Here is a 17,833-nt window from a genome sequence, read left to right as displayed (position 1 = left end):
GCCCCAATCCAGGCACACGAAATTAGAAACTCTGGGGGATGGGCCCAGCAATCTGTGTTTTAATAAACCCTCCAGGTGATTCTGATACACGCTAAAGGTTGAGAAGCACTGCTTTAGAATAAAGTTGTATAATGAAATCTCTGAAAAGGCCTTATTCTGAATAAGCAAGAAAGGTTCTGAGTCAACCTCAAAGCTTCAGCGATTCGAATTTGCTTCCAGGGCTGGCAAAAACCTCCCACTCACACAGTCAGTAGTGGGTAGGTGCCCAGCTGAGAACAGACATCATGTCATCTTTCAGCTCCCTCTCCAGAGGGCTCTAAGATGTTCCTGTCTCTGCATTTGGTCAGAAACTATCTCCTTGGCTGCCCTTTGGAACAAAATCACTTGCCTTTGGGACAGTAAAGCTTTTGGTTGGCCTTAGCAAGGAGACCATTCTGTCCATTGATGTACTTAATCATACTTCCTTCGAGAGAATGTCCCTGAGAACAGGCTGACACCAAAGTGGCACAACTGCACAGTTCTCAGATTTCTTTGCACAGATGGATTTTATTGCGGGTTTTGTTGGTATTTCTTAATGTTCATCTCCTTTCCACTGCCCATCTTCTGTGAAACCATACCTCTCTAGATGGAGCAGGTGGTCCGTGGTGCCTCATACTCAGTACTTAAAACCACTACATCCCAGTTACCTACATTGCCGTCAGCTCTAAATCATAGCCAGGTAGTTCTTGAACTCAGAATCTCTGACCCTGCAAGTGACATTCAGCCACTGACTGGACCGAGCTGACATCTGTTGTCACTTTATGTTTCTACATTAAAACGTTTGTCTAAGGTTTGAACTGTTTTGCTGATAATCTTCTCCCTTGTCATAGCTTTGATTGCCAGCTCCGTCACACGGTTGTTGATACCATCATACAGAGCCATTGCAAGGACTCTGGAAACTGCTGCCAATGACCAATTCCTGACTAACCAGCCACCTTTTCTTTCTCTTAGCTCCACGTCAGCACTGAGACCAGACTCAAGCACCCTTGTCCTGTAATCGAGACAAAATGGCGTGTATTGTTTTGGGTTTTTGTGTTTTTTGGTGGGTTTCTTTCCTTGGCTCTCCAAATTTACTTTTGGGGCCTGTTCTAAGTGCAAACCCAGCAGGTCTTACCTGTCCTGTCCATTGGATACAATTATATCTTTCGAGGGGTGTTTCTTTCTTGTTCCACAATGAATTTGCACATCTGTCTCCATCAGAGGTGATAGCCTATTAACGAGCACTGGTCTAACAGCCACCCCTCCTCCACAGCACCATGTTAATGGAGGTAGGAAGGAGGGTGGAATCTACTGTATGGGATTCAGGAATCAGTTGTGGTTGGTCAGGACGGAAGTTGGGGTAAGTTTGGTTGGTCAGAGGGAGATGTGCTGGAGATTGTGAAAAATGGATTCTCAGATGATAAGGCAGGGAAGGTTCATTTGTAAGTAGTAATGTGAACTGAAATGCATAAGAGTGTGGCCTTTGTTATGATATAGTATGTATTTTCTTATATGCATGAGCCAAACTGTTGCATCATAATTTAGCACTGATGTCTGCTTTTATTTTGATCATCTTTGTCTACCCTTATTAGTTCTTGGCTGTTAACTGTAGATAAACCTTGTAAATACGGCAACTTTTGGTTGCTGCAATCAATCACCTTGGTTTGATTCCATGCAAAGAGCCACAAACAAGAACTCCACTGTGTCCTCAGAAGAAAGGGCATTTTCACTTTTGAACCAAAAAGAGAAAAAAAGTCAGAAGCATTACATCTTGAGGCTATTTAACTATAAGACATTTTTAATTATGACTACTGTAATTTGACACCATTTGAAGTAACCAATTCAGAGACCCTAAAGATTTCACAATATTCATTGGTATTGTAACACAACTACAATCGTATAAGTTTTTGTATTGCTGTTAAGTATTGTTTTGTGTGTGCGTGTGTATGTGTGTGTGTGTGTGTGTTGGAACCTCCTGGGGACATGTTATATTTTGAAGTGATTAAACTATTTAATTGTGTGTCTATATTTTGGAATGGAATTATTTCTTCATTAAAAAATGTTTTTAAAAACACTATATCTTGTGTATTTTATTCCTTTGTTTCAGTGAATCTTTTCTGAAGTAACATGGAGTCAGTCTGTTCAAAGGAGAAATCAGTACTTGCATCATGAAGCAGGAACTATCCATTGGGTATCAAGCAACTGAAGCAAAATATCTCATCTTTGGGAACACAACTTTTTAATAGAAAGCCTTGGAATCAATATGGGGTTGAGTTTGAGAATACTAACAGCTAACATATTTAGTGCTTACTTTATATCAGACACCGTTGTAAGTTACTTCACTTCCTCCTTTAAATCCAGAGCATCTAGCCAGGTACTTGGCAAATATATGCTCAACAATTATTTGTTGAGTGGATGAACAAATGAATTGCTGGCTTTTTTTTTTTTTTTTTTGGTTGTGCTAGGTCTACTGAGAAAGGAGAATCAGCATTTCAAACAAATTCTCAGGTGATGTTGATGCTTGTCTGAGGACCACACTTTGAGGTGCAAGGCTAAAGAGTTCTTTTAAATAAGTCAAATAATGGGGAGATTGTTACTGGTAAACAAGGCACAATAATCTACCCCTAACCTTTGGGGATTCCTGTACATAGCAAATAAAGATACTCAAGTCTAAGGACATGAACATAATGGAAGCTCTGTTGTCTTGGGCCAATCAGGTAACACTAGCAGTTAAACCACACCAGGAGCACTGGAAGCAGCTGTATTTAAGAATTCTGCCAAAGAAGAAGCTTTTGTTCCAAGAGCTGAGGCCTCTGTACAAGAACTCACCCAGGAGTAGACTCCATGATACTAATAGTCCCTAAAAGGCAGATTGGCAAAGTTGAGATTGGGTCAAATTGGATGAGGAGAAGTTGGCAACATTTCAGAGTCATCATTCCAACAGAGTACATGAACTTCTGAGATACCCAGGGAGAGGTTCTCTAGGTACCTTAAAAACCTGGGATCCTGCCCTCTGAGACTATTATGCCACAGACTATGCTAGGACAACTATGCTATGATGCAGCTCGTGCACACACACACACACACACACACACACACACACACACACACTTGAAACCCCAAAGATACATATGCAATTAGAACTGACCTAAATGAACAATAATGTAGGAGCACTTAGATTATTTATGGCATGATATGGTAGGCTGGACAAGCCATAAGAATGATGATACAGAGAAATATTTATCAACATGGAAGACGTAAGTCAAGCAAAAAAATAAAAGAGTGTAAGAATGACCCAATTGTTAAAATATTTAAGTGGCTATGTAGAGAAAAATACTCAGAAAAATATATACTAAAAGATTGATAATCTGTATCATGGGATTATGGATGATATTTTTATTTTCTTCATCATGTTATTCTATCTTTTTCAGGTTCTGTACCATAAATAGAGTAGATTGGGTGGATGTGTGAATGGATAAGAAACACTTGAGTTGAACAGTTTTTTTGATTTGGTAACAAGACTGCTTGAGTTGGCCAATGTCTTGGAAAGGTATGTCTAACAATGAGAATTTTCTATGCCTTCAGTAAACAAAGGATTCTTTTTGCCTGTAGAGATCCTCAATAGCATTATTACGCTATAGAACATTGGAAGATTTGTTTGTTTTACTTTAAAGAAAATCTAATAAAAATATTGGAGGCTTGAATCAAGTTAAATAATGACAATATTTGGTCCAGCTCCCAACCCTAATTGGTACAGTACAAAAAAATTGGGTAGATACAAAGCAGTAATGCAGGCCATGCAGATATTCTCTATCTCTGGTTCTGCTGTCTCATGTGTCAAATGGGGCTAAATCATACCTATGCCTGGCTCCTCAGCTTTCAGGTCTCCTGATTGTGCCCCACAGGAGGAGTGCTACTACGGGTAAGTCTCAAGCAAAAACAATTATTGGAACCCAAATGGCACTAGGTAAATGGTTTCTTTGACATTCATTTTTTTGGAAGTCTCTTTGTGACTGTTCTTGCTTGATAACAGCTATACTCTGAGAATATCTGGAAAGGGCCCAGTAAACCAGCTATCTGCTCTAGACTTCAAAGTGAAACTTACTTTTGCTTCCTTTGGAATTTTTTCCCTTGGCAAACACCTTTCCTAGAGCAAAAGTAGGCCAAGAGGATAAGGAAAAAGGTACAGGCTCAGGTGTCCCTGCTTTGGGCCTCTAGGCAGAGGGAGACCTCCATACATACTAGTTCCATTCATCTGCTGTGTGGACCGAACATCTTATGGTAATGAAGAGTGTTCATTTGCCTAAATCTGCCCTCATCTTTATCCATTCTCTGCCAAATAACCTAGATTTATAATTAATTTTATGCATCTATCTTTTACATCATGTAGGAAATAAAAAGTGGTATTACAAGCAAAAATACAATTATGTTCCATTTTCACCCAAGTGGTTGTATTGCAATTCAATGCTGACAAAATTAACACAGACCCCACAGGTTAAGGGCAGGGTCCTCCACAAGATTGCCCCCACTTCAAATGCCAGTCACAAGTCTCAGTGATGCACACTTCTAAATGACTGGCTATAAATTCAGGAATTCCCACTACACCTTCAGGTTTTGTTAGAACAACTCACAGAATTCACTGAAAGCATTACACTTTCTATAACAGCTTTATTATAAAGGATGCAGATCAGGAACAGCCAAATGAAGATATATACAGGGCAAGGTCTGGGGGAATAGCGGTAGGAAACAGAGCTTTCATACCTTCTCTTTGTGGAATCTGGGCAAGCCACCATCTGCACATCAATGTGTTTACGAACCAGAAAGCCTGTGTCCAGAGATTTCATTGGGATTGCATTATGTAGGCATAATTGATTAACCAAATGAAGTCAATCTGCAGACCCCCCCCTCCTCCTTCCCAGAGGTCAGGCTAGCCCAAATTTCCAACCATCTAATCACAGGGTTCTTAATTCTGTTGACCAGCCCCCATCCTGAAGCAGTCTAGAGACCCACAATGAGTTACTTTATTAGTGATAGGCATAAAAAACATTCCTATCACTTAGGAAATTCCAAGGATTTTTGAAGCTCTATGCCAGGAGCCAGGGACAAAGGCCAGATATTTTCTCCATTATACTACATGATAATAGTCAATTTTATATTTGCCTGAGTACTTTTATTGGTGACCTTTATTTCTTCATACAGTATCGTTACTGCTAGTGTCCCTTCACCTCAAATTAAGAACTTCTTTTAGCATTTCTTGCAGGGCAAGTCTATTGGTAATGAACTCCTTGAGCTTTTATCTGGGAATGTCTTAATTTTTCCCTCATTTTTGAAGGAGAGTTTTACCAGATATAGAATTCTTGGTTGATAGTTTTTTTTCTTTCAGCTCTTTAAATATGTCACCCCACTGCTTCTGGCTTCCATGGTTTCTAATGAGAAAATGACTGTTAATCTTACTCAAGCTTCCCTGTACATGACAGTCCCTTCTCTCTTGCTTCTTTCACGATTTTCTCTTAAGTCTTTATCTTTCAACAGTTAGATGACAATGTGTCTCAATATGGATCTCATTGAGTTTATCCTACTGGAAATTTGTTGAGTTTCATGAATGTGTAGAAACAAACTCCACAGATGATTTTGCAAAATCAGTTAGGATGTCACTGCAATAATCCAGACAAAAGAGATAATGATAGTTCAGCCTAAGGGAAGAAAGTGGTCAAATTCTAAATATATTTTGATAGTAGAACCAAAAGATTTTGTTTATGGATGGGATGTGTGTTAGAGAAAGAGAAGAAACAAAAAGGATACCACAATTTGGGAGCCCAAATAACTGGGAGAAAGGAGTTACATTACTGAACTATAAAAGACTGGGGAGAACAAGTTTTGGATGAGAGGAATTTCAGAAGCTCAGATCTGGACATAATATATTTGAGATGACTGTTAGACATCCAAGTGGAAAGAGGGAATAGGTGTTAGAAATCTAGGCCTAGAATTCAGGAGGAAGTCTAGACAGAGCTTTAAATCTTGGCATCATCAGCATAGAGATGATAAAGGGAACCAAAAAGGAGCGGTCAGAAAGTTAGGAAGAATATCAGGAGCTGCAGTGTCCTGGATGCCAAATGATGAAAGTGCTTCAAGGTGGAAGGTACGATCAACTGTGCTGAATGCAGCTAATAGGTAAGGAAAACCAAGAACAAGGAATTGACACATTACATGTATAAATTAACTCAATCACATTTGAAGAATCTCTTTGCTATTCATAATTTCTGTGTTCTTAATAAAATCTGGAGGAACACTAAGTAGAAATTTGTTTCCTATTCCTCTCAGGGCCTTGGGGGAATTATTGTACAGCATAATAATCCACAGGGTTGACTCTGAATTCCATCTCCATACTCCCTCAGAGGCCTTCATTCCCGTTTAGGGACATCAACCCACAAAGATGACACTGACAACTTATGTATTGCGATAAGCACAATAACTTGATAATGACCCTACTGACTCTTCAAAATGGCACTTTTTAATGAATATGGTATACTAATTGTTATTTTTGGAAAAGGAGCCTTTTTTTTAACTGATGTTGGAATGTCGTCTGCCTCAGTTATATTTCAGAGGAAGAAAAAGAAAAATAGAACTCTCCCCAGCTCTCTGGATATATGAAAATAAAGTTTAAAAAATGTCTCTCCTATCATATGGCAACGTGTGTTTGTTTGCCATTATCTATTGGTTGCTTTGAAAGCTAAATTTAAGGAAACGATACATGTAAAGCACCTATGAAGGTTCCTGAACATGAAGTAAGCTCAGCTTATGTCAGTTCCTTTTCTTTTCTCCCCTGTGAAGTTTACGATCCTCATTCATAAAATGGGGGCACTAGTTATGTTTTCAGAAAACTCACACAAAAATAAATTTAACTTAAAAACAAATATAAGGAAATCTATTCAACACCATTAGCAATGAAAGACTAGAAATTAAAACATTGGTATACAGGGGGATTTAATGATCCTATAAACACTAAAATCTGAGACCCTCCAGCCAGCTTTCCCCACTAGCACACAGAACTCGGGCAGCCGAGCATTTACTTTTGAGATAAAAGATGAAAAGGTACTCTTTGGGGAATCTGACTAACACCTGCCTCCCCACACCCCACATACCACATCCCTAACCCCTGCCAAGGGAAAAAAAAAAAAAAAACAACCCTAAAAATACTGGCATGGGGCCAAACAGCACCCTGCAGAAAAGCTCAGATGTTAAGACTACCAATCAACTATTTAGACCCCCACTCTTACATATGAGCAGACAACCAAAGATAACCACACATTTGAGAAAAGCTTTTAACATGAGTGATAAAGACCAAAACAAAGAGAAAAAAATAGCACCTTAGAGGAACTTTGCCGAGGATATGGTAACACTGGCTGCTAAAACAATCGAACCCATATAGAATAATGGCTGTGTGGAGCATAAAGTCCAAAAGAGGAATTCCTGATAAGTAGGCTCTTCTCCAAACAATGATTTAGAGATCCAGGCCACCTTTTGAAAATTTGTAATTTGTATTGTTTCATCGTGGGTTCCCAAAATTGTGTAACGTTCATGCCAACAAACTCTGGACCTATTCCTGTTTATACCTAGAAAAGAAATAAAAAGGAAAAACAAGACAATCATTAATAACCAAGCTAAGAAAAGAAAAAGTAATCTTAGTACACCATATAGCTCAGCTTTGACTCTCACCTCCAAATAGCATACATATTGTTATATTATAACAATAATATAAGCACAAAATACTGATCAACCAAAATCACACATATCTATATTGGAAGCTAGGCAATGGGTTGTGAACATATACATGGTAGAGGAGGAGCGCTAACTTCTCATCTTCCAAAATGAGGAATCCATAGATTTTTGCCTAAAACTTGTTTTAAAAGACATTGATGTGGTGACGTCTTGCTCTCCCCTGCGGGGCCTATGCCACACCAAGGGAGGGACAGACATTCATGGCAAATGGGACTGCTCTTCTGCTCTACCCCTGGTCCCCTCGCCTCTCCACCCCGTTGGGTGGCTGTAAGTGGAAGGCAGGATGCGGAATCCTGCCCAGCTCGCTCTCCCGCCTTGTCCTCACGGAGTCGGCGGGTGAGGGTCTTCTGACCATGGAAACTCTCGCCCGCCTGTTGGCTGTGTCTCGCGAGAGGCGCTCCCACCGCGGGGACTGCCGTCTCAGTGCACGCGCCCCACCCCTGGGTGCACGAACTCCTCTCGGTATGCCTTCTGTGGTGCCCTTGGAGCGCCCCCAGCGCTCCCCGAGGTGCCCGAAGGCCAGCGGCGACGTCGTTTCCCAGTCCCAGCGACTCCGTGGTGGTGTGTCCGAGGGGCAGAAGTGCAGTCGGTAAGAGAGGCGCCCCCTCCCCGTTCAGGGGGCGGGGGTCTCGTCGTCCCTCTGGGGGCCCGGTAGGAAGACTGACCGACTGACTGGCAGGCGCAGGCCCTACGTTACCCTTGACAGAATGTGTTTGCGTTATGCCATCCTCTCCCGCTTTTTCTTAACGGAACACCAGCGAGTTAACGTAAAACTTTTGGATGAGCCCAGTGAGGCAATCGAAGGAGCCTGAGGCTGCACAGGCCTTTATGGCCCCGACCGCCAACGCTCAGGTCGCTCTGTGCTTACCCCTAACTCCAGCCCTGGCCTCTCAGAACTCCTTTGCAGGCCCATGGAGGAGGAGTGGTGAGAACCCCGTGCCCTTGGTGAGAAAACCTTCTCTAGCGATCCTAAAGGGTGCCAGCCACTGCCCTACCTACCCGGGTAGTAGCCACCGATGCGACAATCATTCCATGTTGGCAGATACCCTCTCCCCGTTGAGGGGTCTGCAGGAGGTAGGGCTGAGCACCGCCCTTTGCAAAATAATAATAATTATAATAATAACAAGTAAAATAAAAACAAGATATGCAAAGATGTTATTTACTGGTAAATACTAAATGAATAAACTAAAAAACGGTAGTTGTTTCCGAGAAAGGGAATTTAGGGAAAGTGATTTATTTTAGACTGTGAGCATTCTGATTTTTAAAAAGAAAAATGGCAGAACATGCTTTACTGTGTTAATACGAATTGTCTTTGGATGATGGGTTTGGGGACATATTTTTAAAATATTTTTTCTTCCATTTGTATTTTATACATAATCTAAAATAAATATGAGTTATTTTTATGATTGAAATATTAGATAAAGTTTTGGAGTTATATGTTTTTTTCTGTCTCAAGTTGTAAGAAGTAAATGTGAAATACTTTTAAAGTAACTGGCATTTTTAATTATTTAGCTATTTTTAAGTAAAAGAAAAAATGTTTTAATTATTTAGCTATTTTTTTACTTTAACAAGAGATGAGTTTTCATGAGATTAAATTACTCTTCTCATTGATAGAAAACTGGCATATATTTGATCCTTTTGAAAAAACATACCAGATATGGCCTTCCTCCACTCATTTTCTTACTTTATTTTTTTCTTAACAACAAAATAAATATCTCTCTAGAAAAGATTATAATTTTTAGGGCCACTTCAAGGCATGCTTAACTAGAAATTAGAATACTCAGCTAGGCCTTAACTATATGTGTGAAGTTCCTCTTTTTCAGTACCATTTCAGGTCATTTGTTCTCCTTCTCAAACCACAAATTTATAAGCATCTCCAGGTCAAAAATTCATAACCCTACCCTTTCTTTTATTCCTCTTCCTCTTCTTCCCTTTGTCTTTTCTTTCCTCCCAAAATCCAGATATTGGGAAAAAATAATTAACATTTGGGTAATCCTTTACAACTTTCACCAAACCTATTTGATTTACATTTAATCCTCATAAATACTCATTTTAGGAGTACTTACTTAGTCATCCAGAAGTATAATGTAGGAAATTGTCTTTGTCGTAAAAAAAATCTGCAGACAAGGCTGAAATGGCAAGAAGACCAGGCATGCTATCAAACAAGAAACAGAAGAGAAAAGACAAGAAATTTCTCACTCATGAGAAGATGGTATGCTTCTGGGAGGAGTTTCAGAAAGCAGGTTTCTCCCTTTGTCCAGGGCTAAGTGGACTCCAACATACTCCTCTAGATATGGTATCAGCCAGCAATAAGATTCATCCAAAGAGTTGCGCTCAGTTGCTTGGCTTTGGTTTAATTCTTGCTTCTGTTTTCTAGTTGCCTAGCAATACATATTAAACTTTGAGAATTTTTTGTTTTAAACATTATTTGAGCTAGTAAAGGAGAACTGGGAGGCTGTGGAAAGGTAAAAGATTTCCAGGACCAATTTTTTTCTCAGACATCAAACCCTGAAGCAAGGCTTTGATGTACACCAAGAAGCACCCACTGCTCAAAACATTCCCCTCAGACTTCATTGGCATAAGTCAGGAGAAATGGGGCAGGTCTGGTTGTAGAACATGAGAGAAGCCAATGGTAAGAACCTTTTCCCTGGTTCATAGCCAATTTGGGAACAATGATCCTGTGAAAAACAAAATCCTTTATTGCTTTTTTAAAAAGCTGCCTTTGAGTGGTTAGTATATAAAAAGAGAAATATTTCCCCTCTATTACAAAGAGATCCAAGAAGCCTTCTTGATGAAGAGAGATTCAAATATTATAACAGAATAAGATTATAATTTTACTAGAAAACCTAAACCATGGCTGAGAAAAGATACTGAAAACTTCATGTAAAACTTAGCTTCCTGGCTCTCACTGTTCATTACAAACAAGTATACTTACTCAACTGCAGAAACATGTTTTTCCTGCTATTGTGACGATCTCTGTCTTATGAGCATTGAGTGGTAAAAAAGGACAGTTTTTGATTTTTTTTCTAAGAAAGCACCAAGTCATTCTTCATATGACCATTTAGCATAATGCTAAATTGCAAGTCTGTGATGGTGATTAATGTTGAGCTATCAGAGTTTATTCCAGTACTATAGCTTTGTCTTGGCTGGGCCCGATGAAGGGACAAAGCTTTATAAATAATTGCATGTTTACTTATCTGCCTTACCAGAGTGAAAGCCCATGGTGAGTAGGATTTGCCTTTATTTAGAACGTCACCTAACCCAATGCCTGGTGCAAAGTGGTTGAGCAATAATTATAGAAGAAATGAAGAAAATAAGGAGGACACATCATTCTTCAGACTACTCTTCTAAATATCAGTAGTCACAGCCAGTATTTTTAATGGAATAGATGAAGCTTTGAAATAGCTGAAAGTCTATTTGGAATAGACTCTGGTAAGCACTGAAAGTGGGAGGTTGAGGAGGTCACCATGTCCTCCAAAGCTAGGTGGAAGTGAGGCTTGTTTTGACCAGTGGAGACACTGATTTTGTATTCTAACCTCCTGACTGCAAAAACACCTGTTAACAGAACCGGCACTCTTCTCCAAAAATGATTCAGCAGGTTGCCTGAGATTTACCCAATTTTAGCACCGAAAGCCCAGAGTCCTGAGAAATACCCCAATCCCGATAAAATCAGAGTGGTTGATCACCCCAAAAGGCAAGCAAAGATACCCACAAGCACTCAGGCAGGTAACACATCTCAGGCAAATTCTGCATCGTAAAGCAAGTAAGATATTACTCTAGTGTGGAACATTTGGAGAACAGAAAAAGTTTATTCTACTATGAATGTATCTTTTAAATCAGAAGTTCAACTTTTATCAGGACTATATTCTCATGTCCTGCCAGGATGATATTAACTGCAGAATTCACTTTGGCTAGTATCTAAAATGAGATAACCTGCGCACAAGAATTGTTTAAACATCTAGATACTAGAGAGTCTGCAGAAGTCAAGTTGAATTTTGGCATTGCTGACATTGAGCTTTTTAAAAACAAAATAGTGATTAACTATGAGAATTTATTCTTGAAGCTAACTCAGAAATTTTGACTAGGCCATTAACTTGCCCTCCCATTTCTTTGAAGAGAGGACATCATTCAGTTCATCTAAGAGCAGAATCAAATTCTTTGGATATGAGTTCAGAGAGAGGGGGCTAAGATTCAGCCCTGTATTATCACTTCATTGTTCTGTCCAGTGCCTTATCCACTATAATCTCCATGGAGTGTTCGACAGACTCTGGAAGGAAACATATAAGCTTGTACTCTCTTGAGGGAACATACAAACTGTCCCTTAGAGATTTTTTTAATTTACTGAATCAGATACATGCTGTAAAGGCTTGTGTTCTCAGTTAAGCAAAAAATAGTACCACCTAGATATTTCTGAAATAACTGCTATGTTATAGTGGGATTTATATATGACATTATAGAATGCGCCATAATTTCTGGAGGAAACTTGTTCTAACATTTTCTTATCAATTTTCTAAATAATTCGAGATTTGAAATACATAATAAGCAAATTCTCATGACCCAGCAAAACTATAGAATACATCACAGATTACCTAAAAGTTCTCCAAGACTTCCTAGATAAGATGCTTCAGCAGTCACCTAAAGAATTCACTTTTGAATAAACTTTCATCCCTTCTTGTAGTTGATTACTCATTCAGTTCAATAGTAACTTCCAATAAAGACATTTTTGGCTGAAGATTTAGACAGGTATAAATCAGTCTTACATTAGTTTTACTCAGCTTTATGTTCCAAATAGGGCGTATTCCTTGAATACAAAAGTAAATAGTCCTAATATTTTATATCAGAGGCAGTATTTTCTTGATACATATCTCAATGCATACCCATTTATTATAGTAAACAAAGGCCATTGTAATCACACTGCTGACATGACATCCACAGTTTTCCTTGGCCCTTTGGAGTTTTATGTTTTAATTCTACTTTTTCTGGCTAAAAGATAATTTACGAATACAAGCACTAGGGCTTGTTGTTTATATTTGCACACTAGCTATTAGAAAATATTACTGGGATCTGTAAATTACACACAAATTGTCACAGGAACTTTTGCATTGGGAAGGAGGGCAAATATGTGATACCTTCTCCCTGTCTATAAGTATTTAAGAAAGCTTGAATTAAAACATGAGAAATGCTGGGAGAAAGGAAGAACTATTTTGGAATAATCATGTTTATTTTCTCTGAAGAGGTACACCCCTGGTGAATTGTTTGTAACTGTAACCTAAATCTTTATATTTCCCACAAGTCAGCATTTACCGAACAAATGTAAGAGTATAAATGATTACCATTCCCTCTCTAGGAACATCTGCTTCCAAAGGAATTTTGGCAGAGTTTACAAGTGATGTCAGACTGCCAGGCACAAAGATTACAATCTGGTTAATTCTTGCCCTGGCATTGCTGCCTCCAGGGTAGCCTTGTCTAAACCCATACAAGCCAGAGTTTGAAATGGATTACTGTACGTTCACACTGGAAAACAAACAAAAGGAAATGCTCAGAACTAGGGTTTTATTGAGTCTCTTAAACATTTATATTCAACATTCCACAAAATGTACCATTGTAAAGATAGTTGGGAAATAAAATAAAATTCCAGAGAGAAACATTTCCAGTCACGTTATTCACCATCAACAAATATTTATTGAACAGCTAACTCCTTCGAGATGTAAGCAGCCACCAGGCTCTTTACTGACTAAGGCAGGTCCATATTATTCACAGAACAGTTATACTTCAGACATCTAGTTGGCTAATTGGAATTGCACAGGATCCTATAGTTATTTTCTGTTCATTAGCTTTCATTGGGTCTTCATACATTTGATTAAGAAAGGATTTTGAGTGGGTTACCTTGCTAGGAACTCCAACAACCACTTTTGATTGAGGTGATTCTTTATTGTGAACATTTTTAATATAGGTAGAAGGAGATGGCATTTGGGTTTGGTTATAACCTATGAAACAATGGTTCAAGGAAAGGCAACATCTTTGAAATTAAGAGTTGATGGATAAGAGAGACTTTGCCTTAAATTAATTCAAAATAATTAAGTGAAAGGCTTCAGTGAAGTCAAGTGAAAATCAGTTTTAATGCCAAAAAAAGAAGCAGGGTGACCAGGGGCCAGGGTTAAGGGGAGAGGCAGGATAGAGAGGAATGTACCACGTGTCATTGCCTGGGCCCACAGGAAGCAGTAATGACTCCCTTTTGTTAGTTCTTCCGGGTCAGAATTGGATGAATTGAAAAAGCAGGATGTACCTTAGAGATTTTTTTATAGGATCACATGTAATCATTTTATTGTATTTCAGCTGTTAAATTATTATGTATTGGCTATTGGTCAACACTTCCTGAAGTCAGATGATACACTGAAAAATAACATGGCTCTAGGAATCAAGAGACCTGGTTTATTTGACCCTAGGCAAATCAATTAACTTCTTATTCTCAACAAACTTCTAACTAAGAGTATGAATGCCTATTTTAAATTCTTTACAGATTAATTATGATGATCAAAAAAGCGATATAATGAAATATAAATATAGCCATATAATAATTTATAGTAATATGAATGAAAAGCATATGAAGATATAATCCATCATTCAAATATAAGGTATTGTTATCACACATATTAGTTCTAGCAGTTTATCTTAGTTAATTTTATGTTCAGACAATTTACTGTGATCAATTCCCACCATGTCTTCTAAGAAATCAAGGGCATTGGTTCATTTCAATGAATAACAATATTCTTAAATTGATTCCCATAAAAAAAATGGGTCTGTTCTGCAGACACCAATTAACATGGTAGTGACCCTTGCTTATTACCGAGTGACCAGCACCACTCCATCACCCTCCCACTTCTCATTCAATCAAACAATTAGGGTGAAGGTTACATAATTGCAGCAGTTTCCTCTTAACATTCAAGAGTAGTTTAGCTTTGTTTTCCATGAACCAGAGGCCCAATGTAACTGTTAACCATGAAGTTGAAACATAGTGCACAATGATCACATTTCCCCTCCTCCTGCTACAGGTACTGCCCAACTAACACCACCCCCCCGCCTCCCCACACACACACACACACACACACACAATGTGATAGCAAAGAAAATCTGACCCAATTGCAAAAGAATGTTGCCCCCTCCTCCAAGTAAATGCAATGTGTATCTCATTATGAAAGAACTGTCCAGGAGGGTTAGCAGGCTCTGGTGTTAAGGAGCCTGCTGACCTGTCATTCACTAGCCCCAAAGGTTTAGACAGGAATTCACGGGACATGTGAGTAGAAACGATAGAGGGTTTTTTGTTTTTGTTTTTTAAAGAGTGAGATATTGAGAGCTGGCTTCCATTCCATGGCTACGGACCTTCTTTAAATATAAACAGCTACAAGAGCTGAGAATGACTGCCATACTTGAATGCCAAATAAACACAAAATGACAAGCACAGATTTTTGGCTTTCTATTAAACTTGGTTTTTCAACAACCCCTTTTGTTGCCTCTAAAGACAATGGTCTCAGTGTTTCTGAGCCAGATCCCCAGGACTCAGAGGAGGGCCTTCCTTGCCACACCCCACCCCAGTTCACTCTCCAAGAAAGACTAGTGTCGTCTTTGGGTTTGAGAGCAAGCCATCCCTCCCTTCCTGGCCCACTGCTATAGAAGCATTTGTTTACTGAAACTAAAGAGTAGTGGTATATGAAACTTGCAATTTGCTGACCAAGCTCCGGGGTAGTTTCATGAGGGATGTGCTCAGTGGTGTCTACTTGGTTGAGAAACAGTAGCTTAATCATGAGGTCTGCAGTGGCCTCAGTTGGAGGGAGTGAGGATTTTCCCATTTCATTAGTTCCTTGTAGGTTTAATTTTTTTTTAATTGGTGTTTATCATTTCGGCTTTATGTCACTTAGGGGTAGCAATAATTGACTAGATGGAACAAATGGACTTTTTACTCTCCTTCCTATCTAGCAGGAAGTTAAAACAGCTCCCAAATTCTCTTACATGGCTTAGTAAATATCTTAGGTATTTCTACACATAAGTATCTTAGTACAGCCATATGTGCCACCCGAATAAGAAATTGGTCATGGATATCACTTTTTCCCCAGACTTTGCCTTTTTTGAGCTTCCACATCAGGGTTTCAAAGTTCCATTGCAGAAGCAATTTAAATACTCAGAGTACTTATTTCTTACTCTTTCCTTATAATCCCACAGAGGATGTCTTTGTTGATTTTTTAACCTCAAAGAGGAGAATTGTATTCAAAATTATACACTAATATTTTAATTATTATTTCCATAACATAATTTCTAAGTTTAATTATTTTCTTAGATAAGTATAGTAAGTTATTAAGATAAATGAGTTGAGCATAAATATAGTGGCATTCATTACCAGGTTTCTACCACTTCCAAATTAGTGATAACCTAATAGACTTAATGCCACTCAGTGGCATCTTTGCATTTTGTCTGTGTGAAAAAAAGTGATGGTTACAACACCAGACAATTCCTCCTATTTCTATAGCTCTTTGCAGTTCACAGTGCACTTTAGTACCCATTATTAGGCTTGATCACCGAAACCATCTTTATGAAGGGATTATTATCATCTCCGTTTTATAAATGAGAACACTGAGTCTTAGAAGAATGGGGTGATTTACTAATGGTCATGCTGATAATGTGGCAAAATTGTGATTAAAGTCTAAATCTTATCTTGAATCTAATGTTCATTTGGGTGAAGTATGCTATATGAGTAACAGGAAAAATAATATAATGTTTGTAAACCACTTGGTGGAGATGAACATAGTGTTGCCTTATTGAGGCTTAAGAAGGAACACATTTATTCAAGTTTAAACAGCTATTTTGTGCCAAAGAATAGCTCCTTACAAATTCACAGTATGAGGATTGGGTCACTGTGAGAATTATCTGAAGAGGTCATTCTCAGCCTACAGTCTATTTCTTTATTCATTCATTCATTCACTCAGTTTCTTATTTGATTACTTATTCACTTATTTATATTAGGAACAATTTTTCTCTCTTATTTGCACTGTCATCCCTGGTAAACTTGATAAAATAGTCTAACATTTAAAATATAAGGAACAGTAATGCTGGCCATTTCTCAAGTATATCTTGAAGGCTAACAAACAAAAATTAACATGACATTTACCAACTACATTGTTCTAAGCAATTTTACAGACATTCGTAGCTGGTTTCAACGGAATATATTTGTCCCTTTCATATTAATAACTATTTCCAACTCAAATTTCACTACCTGTAAAGAAGCCAGATGCACTCTAAAGAAAACATTCTTTATAATTCTACCACTTACTTCAGCATTTGTGGTAGAATGATGATTCATTTTACAAATGTAAAGAATTCTATGCATCAAAATTACATTGAAATAAAAGAAAAAAAACAGCATTTCTGATGACTGAAACTTGGTTCATTATATTCTTAAATGAAGGATTTCATTATTGTCACCACTGGGCTGATGTGAAATCCGTCGTCACCCCAGTGGCGTGGAGAGGAGGAGGTTGAGTATAGTGGACGGTGGCGTTGTGTGTTGTTCCTAGGTTTTCCCCTGCCAACGCAGTAAAGAATTATAGGTTGGCAGGGGAAAGAGAAGTAAGATTTATTGAAAGTACATTTTAGAAGGAGAAGTAAGATTTATTGAGAGTACATTTTAGAAGGAGAAGTAAGATTTATTGAGAGTACATTTTAGAAGGCGACCGGCTGCACTAAGGAAGGCTGCAGCCCTGTGGAATTTGGGAGGCGAAGAGATAAGATAGTACACTCCAAAGGGAGGGGCGGATTTCCAGCCAGGAGCTGTAACAATGCAGAGATGGGAAGGGCTGTTTATATTTGGGCCATGATAGGAGGGCCTAGACAATCCACACATGCGGTCACCTTGACTGAGGGCTGCTATATAACACTTTGCCTAGTGTGCATGTGCTTACCCAGAATTTAGTCTGTTATAGGTTCATGAACTTCTAGGCATAGTCATGATATTATAATGATGGTATAATGAGGATGAAGTTATGGG

General features: G+C 38.6%; 1 protein-coding gene across 2 annotated transcripts in view; it reads left to right on the top strand.

The window, feature by feature from the left end:
• The window catches only part of DTNA (dystrobrevin alpha), a 342,157-nt gene extending 340,062 nt beyond the window's left edge, over window positions 1–2,095 (top strand). For both annotated transcript variants that reach the window (XM_023531751.1, XM_023531725.1), the window contains one exon: window positions 991–2,095. In XM_023531751.1, the coding sequence (XP_023387519.1) occupies window positions 991–1,131 (141 nt within the window). In that variant the 3' untranslated portion in view covers window positions 1,132–2,095. The remainder of the gene's footprint in view (window positions 1–990) is intronic.
• The last annotated feature ends 15,738 nt before the right edge of the window (window positions 2,096–17,833 follow it).

The sequence above is a fragment of the Pteropus vampyrus genome, unplaced genomic scaffold (genome assembly GCF_000151845.1).
Source record: "Pteropus vampyrus isolate Shadow unplaced genomic scaffold, Pvam_2.0 Scaffold3, whole genome shotgun sequence".
NCBI classification, from domain to species: Eukaryota; Metazoa; Chordata; class Mammalia; order Chiroptera; family Pteropodidae; genus Pteropus; species Pteropus vampyrus.
Note: the sequence above shows the minus strand (reverse complement) of the source record. Positions and strands in the feature narration are given on the sequence as shown.